Below are 7,348 nucleotides of genomic sequence, written 5' to 3'. Positions count from 1 at the left end.
TTTTAAACAACAAAACATTTTTTGAGCTATAATGCTATCAACAACAGGTGAACACTACTTAAAAAGAGAGTGCTGTGGTGCTATAATTCTAACATTATACTAACGTTGTCTAAGGGAATTCACTTCCGTGGTTGTTACTGCATGGTGTCAAGTCATTTCCAACCAGATGGTGATCTCTCATGGAGTTCCTTGGCAAAATTTGTTCAGGGAGCTGCCATGGCTTTCACCTGAAGCTGACTGTAACTTGGATTTGCATAGCCAAGGCCTAGTCAGACTTTTAAGTCACTGTACCATGCGGACTCTCAATTCCTTTCTGTTCCTTTTATCAAGGAAATTACTATCTGGGGGAGAAAATGGGACTACCAAGAGTATTGAAATCCATTGGTTTTTTTAAAAAATATATATGGAACAAGATTTTATTATTTTCTTTTTCATCCATAGGTACTCATGAAAATAATATTTTATTGGCATTATCATGCTGTAGTGCTTTACTCCCATAATGTTATTTTTTTAAAAGTTGTAACATTTTGAGGTACAGCAAGATTGATTTTTAATGTAATCTCATGAGAGTAGGAGGCTTAACTAGTTTATTGGAGCCCCTGGTAGGACAATGGGTTAAACCCTTGTGCCAGCAGGTGAGCCCCCTCTGTCAGCTTCAGCTTCCCATGCAGGGACATGAGAGAAGCCTCCCACAAGATGGTAAAACATCAAAACATCTGGGCGTTCCCTGGGCAACGACCTTGCAGACAACCAATTCTCTCACATGAGAAGCGACTTAGTTTCTCAAGTCACTCCTGACATGGAAAAAACTAGTATATATTGCTATTTTAATTTTTAAAAATTATAGCGAGAAAAAAATGCTATTGCTACTTACGGTTTTAAAATAACACTATGTAACATTATTTTTGTTTCTGGATGATAAATGTCGTTTCCTTATTGGTTCTATCATAAAAACATAGAGAAAGTTTATTAAACTGCAAAAACTTTGTTTTTGCGGACTACCTTCATTAAGGAAAATTACAAACGAAGCGCCTAGACTGAAGTGCTTTGAATGCAATTTCCTGCTTCTTAGCGGGGGGGTTGGACTAGATGGCCCATGAGGTCTCTTCCAACTCTACTATTCTATGATTCTATTATTCTATGAAGAAAATAATAGTACTATTCTCAGCCACAAAAATGAAGTTTCTGGAGTATAACAACTACTTACAAACTAAGTACTACACAATTAAACAGGAAATAACACTTTCAAACCAGGAACAGAATATTTTTCAAATGTAGTTAGATAGCATAATAATGCAAGGGAAAGAAAGTCCAGGTAAGTGTTTCATGTTATCAACGGGGTGGCTATAGCTGAGGCGCAGTAAAAACAACAAATGCCTTTTCAGGTGTTGGATAAATATGGAAATCCCAAGTTTTATTGAGTGTATCAAGATTCTGTCTATAGATGCAAAAGGAGCCAGAGGCACAGAGAGAGGGGGCTGGAGAGAATAGGGCTCTGAACAGACACAGTGCACAGAGGGAGCAGGAATTTGGCTCCTTCCAAGGATTGTTGCAGCCAGAGGATTTTGCATAGCATTCTTAACCAAGTCTGCTACATTCTTCCACACATTTGCTCCCTGCCCCAGATCACCCCACTTCTTTTCTTATGCAGCATCACAATATTTCAGAAATGGGAGGAGAGGCAGTAACTACCAGGACAACGTGCAACACAGCAACAGATTTGGACTGGAAGATAAGAGGCAAGTCTTTTACTCCCCCAAGGACCAGGAGAGATGATAGTAGAACATCAACATTCAGTCAAGAAAGACAACCAGAAAAGAGTGTGTTGCTCCCATCCAACCCACTTAAAACAGCAATTTCCACAACTACATCCACAAAGGGAGCCAATGCAATACTTTTCAGGACCACACAACTCAGGTTCCCGGAATATTCTAGTTTTAGCAGCAAAACTGCCCATGACGACACAGGGCCAAGAAATCAGGAGAGTGTTCTATAGTAGTGACTTGTCTTTCATTTGCCTATTGTCCCACATTTCAACAAAGTTACTGTTCTTTGGCATCTCCTGTCATGGATTAGCCACATATACAGAAATGACAGGTTTCTTCATCCTCCCAAGGAACCCCTGCAAACTCCAAAGTTAGAGCAAATAAAATTGTTACAGCAATGTGAGTACAACGCAGAGGGTAAGAGACCTTGGAAGGGAATCCATACAAGGGCAGGGCTATGGACATAAAGGTTTGCCTTTAACTCAAGGGATGGAAAGAAGGAAAAGTAATGAGTAAACGTTTTACAATCAAACTGCAGGGCATAGTTCCTGTCCCATGCCTCCTTTCTATCCCCATCGATAGAAGCATGCCACCCAGGCTAAGAAAAACATTTCGGCAGCCAGCATGTCCCTATATAATAACTCGTGATATTAAAACATCCTCAATGGCTCCATAAAGGGAGGCAGCAGAGGTCATTCTGCTTGAAGGTCACCAATGCCACTTCCAAGGAGTAACAGCAATCAGAAGACATGCTCAAATGCTATCAGGCAGACAGCTCATCAAGGAAAGGTGAAGTCTTACAAAGAATTCTTTCCCCTGGATCAAAAATATTATCTGACATCATCTTCAGAAGGATCTAGAGTCATTTGGGGGGAAAGTCGGGGGTTCCTTGGCCTTTTTTGTTAGGAGCCCTATGGCTACTCACATCTTGATTTAATTTCGTGCACTTAAGGAGGAAGTTGCAAGTGCCAGCCCAAGACGTTTAGAAAAGAAAATGCATCCCCTCACTTTGCTACTCCATTGACTGGATGGGCTCCTAAACGTCACCTGAAAGCTAGCAAAAAGGACTGTGTGTCTTCTATGACACCCAAGGGCAGCAGGCCAGAGAATTCAGAACAGATTGTGTAATGCGTGTAACTCTCTCCAACAGAGGAAAACAGCTGGGCAGTTCCAGAGAAACAGTGCTCAGCATCCAATGGGTTGTCTCATTCTGCCTAATGATAGGGCCGGCCCAAAAAAGAACTTACTGCACTATAAGGGAATCACGAGAGCAACATGTTTAAGATTCTGCAGGGCTAGCCTGCAATTTCAGAGAGGTTACAAATAACCAACATATTACACAAAGCGAAGAAACACGGTCTGCAGACACTGTGCTCTCTGTGATGAGGCAGCCTCTCACAGAAGATGGCTGAGACCTTCCAGCACTAGATGCCAGCCTCAAATGCAAAGCCTGAGAAGTGACAACCATACTCGCTAGCCCAGAACCATGCTGCCGCTTCAGGCTGTGGCTGATGGACAGCTGCAATGGGAAGGAGGCTGGACCTCTGTCTCATAGCAAAATTCCAGACCTGCTTAGAAAACAAAGGTCGCCTCAAGATTTCTTTTCCCACAGCAGCAGCTGAGATGGATACGAAAAAGACAAGAATCGATGACTCAGTTGGTGTTAAGTAGACAGATATCTTAGATGGCCCCACAGACAAAAACAATGACAACACTGCCCCTAAAGTGGAGGCTGGAAGTGCAATGAAGAAGAACCCGGGGCGCAACTGGCAGTCCCATGGAATGGCAGAAGGAAAGTGAGGGCTCCTGGCCCTTGTTCCTCAGCCGCTGAGCGGGTGCAGATCCACCTTGACCTTCTCCCCACTGCTAAGCATCCCAATTGTGGGATAAAAACCTCCCGCGGGCACCACAGCTTCTTTCTTTCCAATTATTTTCCCGTTGCGTGTGAAGAACACCTGAGGGGAAGGAGAGGTAGAAAAACACAAAAGAAAAACAGCAGAGGTTATTTTTTTGTGTAGTTAGACTGAGTAGCTAGGTCAAGTTTTGTAAGGATCTTTCATACTGTCAGGCAGATATGTACCACAAAACATATTAGCATGTACAAATCTAACTATAGTGGAATTAAAATACATATTCAAAATTTAGTTGTAATAAATAAATATACAGCAAATGGCACTGGTCAATTAGAGACTTCTGCTGAGATCTCATAATGGTTCCAGACAACCAGGACATAACCATTTCCAAAGTCCCATCTTGGCCATCATCCTTTCCTGGATGCCCAGCCAAATGTATTCCTTTGTAGCAGATGTGTGCAGCCTTGAGCCCTCTACAGTGCTTCTCAACCTGTGGGTCCCCAGATGTTTTGGCTGTCAACTCCCAGAAATCCTAACAACCGGTAAACTGGCTGGGATTTCTGGGAGTTGTAGGTCAAAACACCTGGGGACCCACAGGTGAGAACCACTGTTCTAGAAAATGCTTGAAACTATAGCTTCCATCATTCTTGGTTACTGGCCACATTTAGGAAGTCTTCAGTATGGTAACTTATACGGATGAACTATACAAGGCAGGGAGGGGAGCTATGCTGCTTTACACCTATTTTTGGACTACAACACCTAGCAGTCCTGGCCAGCATAGCCAATGGTAAGAAATGCTGGGAACTTCTGTTCAGCAACATTTGGAGAGCCACATAATCCCCGCTCCTACTATAAGGCAAGGAAATGAATTCCAATGTGTAAGTCTGCATGCTGAAGTAACTGCAACCCAGCAAGAGACGGAATTGCAAGGAGCTGCCTATGATGATGCTTTATGCTTGGAGAGTTCTTGATAAGCAAAGTGGCTGCAGAGACTATGGAAGCAAGAAATCTCCAAAAGAGGGGGGAAGAAGCATATCAATAACTAACTCACGATACATTAAATGCATAAAGCTCACACTTTATTTCTGAATGTATTGCTCACATCTAGCTTTCTTGCTTTTTCTATACTAGCAAGCCAACATGTTTCTTTCTTCTTATATATAAAGATATTTAAAAATCACAGTATAAATATAAATTAAAAGTATCATATAATCCTGTTGAATTTTCACAGGGTTTTTGTAGTCAAGGCATACCTAGACGTAGTTCTGCCTGTTCCGTCCTCTGAAATATAGTCTACAAAACCAGGTGTTAATTGGCAGTCTCCCATCCAAAGACAAACCAGGCCTGACTCTACTTAGAAACATATATGAGATAATTTGGAGACTGTCCTTAAATAAACCAAAAAAAGTCCATATATTCAAATTGTGCATCACAGCAAAACGACTGAAATTAAGAATAATGTCTACACCCACCCACAAAAGGGTAAAAAGATAAAACTGTTTTTTTGAGGTTTTTTTGTTGTCTACTATATTTTACTCTGAGAACTAGCATAGTATAGTGGTCTGAAACCAGGATCTGGCTGCCTCCATCTGAACAAATCCTGAATGGAAACACAAAACCCCATCCGGGATAGCTTCACCTTGGGGGAACCATCAGTCAGAAATGACTTGAAGGCACACGTCAGCATATGTCTTAATTGCAATTAATTCAGGTTCTCCAAGATGTGCTGAAAAAGATTCCCGTCATCAGATATACAGTAGAGTCTCGCTTATCCAACATAAATGGGCCAGCAGAACATTGGATAAGCGAAAATGTTGGATAATAAGGAAGGATTAAGGAAAAGCCTATTAAATGTCAAATTTCATTATGATTTTACAAATTAAGCACCAAAACATCATGTTTTACAACAAGTCTGCCACCTTTTTGGGAGCATGGCTGCACTTGTGTTGTTGTTGGGAGTGTTGGCCCACTGCGTGTTGCTGCCTAGAGAAACAGCTGTGGATCCAGGCGGGAGGCAGACTGAATTGAATAATACAGAACATTGGATGAACGAAGGTGGGTAAGTGAGACTCTGCTGTACTAGCAATTCTGGATGAAAATGAGGGAAAATGTAATTAACAGGAGAGTGGGGGAGGCTGTCCTAACATCACGATTTCACTTACTGGTGTTTTTCCAGATGGAGATGTTATTATTATAATCACACCCTACCCCAAATACAAAACATTATGTAGGTCCAGATGAAGTCACCAGCTTCCCATGGAGTGCCCTCACAAAGACCTCTGCATTTTCTATTACCAGAAGAAACATTCCAGGAGAGAAAGTCAAATAACTACACACAATGATTTCTGGCTGTTTGAAAGCACATTTAGTTAACTCCGCTACCAGTGACACTCTGGTGTCCATTCCCACTTCTGTCATACTGTAAAGCCAACATAAACAAAAAAGAAGGATAGTCTTTGGACCTTTAAGAGGAATTCAGCCCTTGGCACAGGACCAGTTCTGGGATACAGAGATCTTTCTGAGCCCACCATCTGGAGCAAGGAAGCAGCCTTCTCATCCTATGGACCCAGACGCATTGCTCACAGTAGCCACTAGGAAGCAACCTAAACTAAAGAAAAAGCTTCATCCAGTCTGCACAAGGACCAAACGAGAGAGAAACCAGAGAGCAGTGAGAGTATGACAACCCTCCAGTCTGACACATGCTGAGAAGCATAGCAAAGGAAAAAGAAATAACTACAACAACAACCCTGAAGGGCCTGGTTGCCACTATAGGGAAGACGGCAGCCTGTCCCTTGACAGCATTTTGTCAAGACATGAAACAGCTGGGAACACAAGTAACTGAGCCATTCCCAAGCAGAGTGGCTTCAACAACTCAGTCCTTGATCCAGACATAACACCTGTCCGGTTTAGGAGGGACTGCTAAACCACTAACTATCCTTTAGGGCTGCATTTTTCCCTCCACTGAATTTGGGAGGGATTATTCTTTAAATCAAGGCTCACACCACAGCATCACAACCACAGAAAATGTTTCTTAAAGACTGGAAAGGTTTCTGGCCAGTGTCAGCTTTGCTGTTGAAGGTAGCTTAAGGAAGACTACTGTCATTGTCAGCAATCTAAGCGTCACTTACCACTACTTTCTTGCCTTCGTGTTCCTGCTCCATGTCTTCCCCATCTTCTTCTTCATCCTCATCCTCCTCAGCTTCCTGGTGTAGGTATAAGACATTCATCACACCCCGGGGTTTGGCCTTAATGGCTACTGTGTCGCAGCTGTCGTCACTGTCTCCTGTAGGACACCCACAAACCCACATGAACTCTTGGAATGAAATATACTTCAACCTCCCCTGCTCCACGCCCCCACAATGAAATGCACTTGGAGCCATAGAACATCTCAAGGCCAATGAAGTTTGGAAACAAATGGACACTAGTCAGATGAGAGCCAGTAGTTCCAGCACTGGACTAAGACTCTAGAACAGTGGTTCTCAACCTGGAGTCCCCAGATGTTTTTGGCCTACAACTCCCAGAAATCCAAGCCACTTTACCAACTGTTAGGATTTCTGGGAGTTGAGGGGCAAAAACATCTGGGAACCCACAGGTTGAGAACCACTGCTCTAGAGACCAGGGAATGAAACCCCAATTAGCCATGGTGACCTTAAGCAGATCAATGGTTGTCACTTTCCAGGCCTCTGCCTCAGAAGAATGCAAAGGGAAACTCCTTCTGAACAACTCTTG

General features: G+C 42.7%; 1 protein-coding gene across 4 annotated transcripts in view; it reads right to left on the bottom strand.

Annotated features, from left to right (window-relative positions):
• Nucleotides 1–1,388: 1,388 nt before the first annotated feature.
• Nucleotides 1,389–7,348, bottom strand: part of spryd3 (SPRY domain containing 3) — a 51,495-nt gene continuing 45,535 nt past the window's right edge. For all 4 annotated transcript variants that reach the window (XM_008115098.2, XM_008115100.2, XM_008115097.3 and 1 more), the window contains exons 11-12: nt 6,748–6,902; nt 1,389–3,721 (exon numbers count right to left, since the gene is read on the bottom strand). In XM_008115098.2, coding sequence (XP_008113305.2) covers nt 3,587–3,721; nt 6,748–6,902 — 290 coding nt within the window. In that variant the 3' untranslated portion in view covers nt 1,389–3,586. The remainder of the gene's footprint in view (nt 3,722–6,747; nt 6,903–7,348) is intronic.

The sequence above is a fragment of the Anolis carolinensis genome, chromosome 2 (genome assembly GCF_035594765.1).
Source record: "Anolis carolinensis isolate JA03-04 chromosome 2, rAnoCar3.1.pri, whole genome shotgun sequence".
Taxonomy (NCBI): domain Eukaryota; kingdom Metazoa; phylum Chordata; class Lepidosauria; order Squamata; family Dactyloidae; genus Anolis; species Anolis carolinensis.
This window is presented reverse-complemented; position numbering and strand designations above follow the sequence as displayed.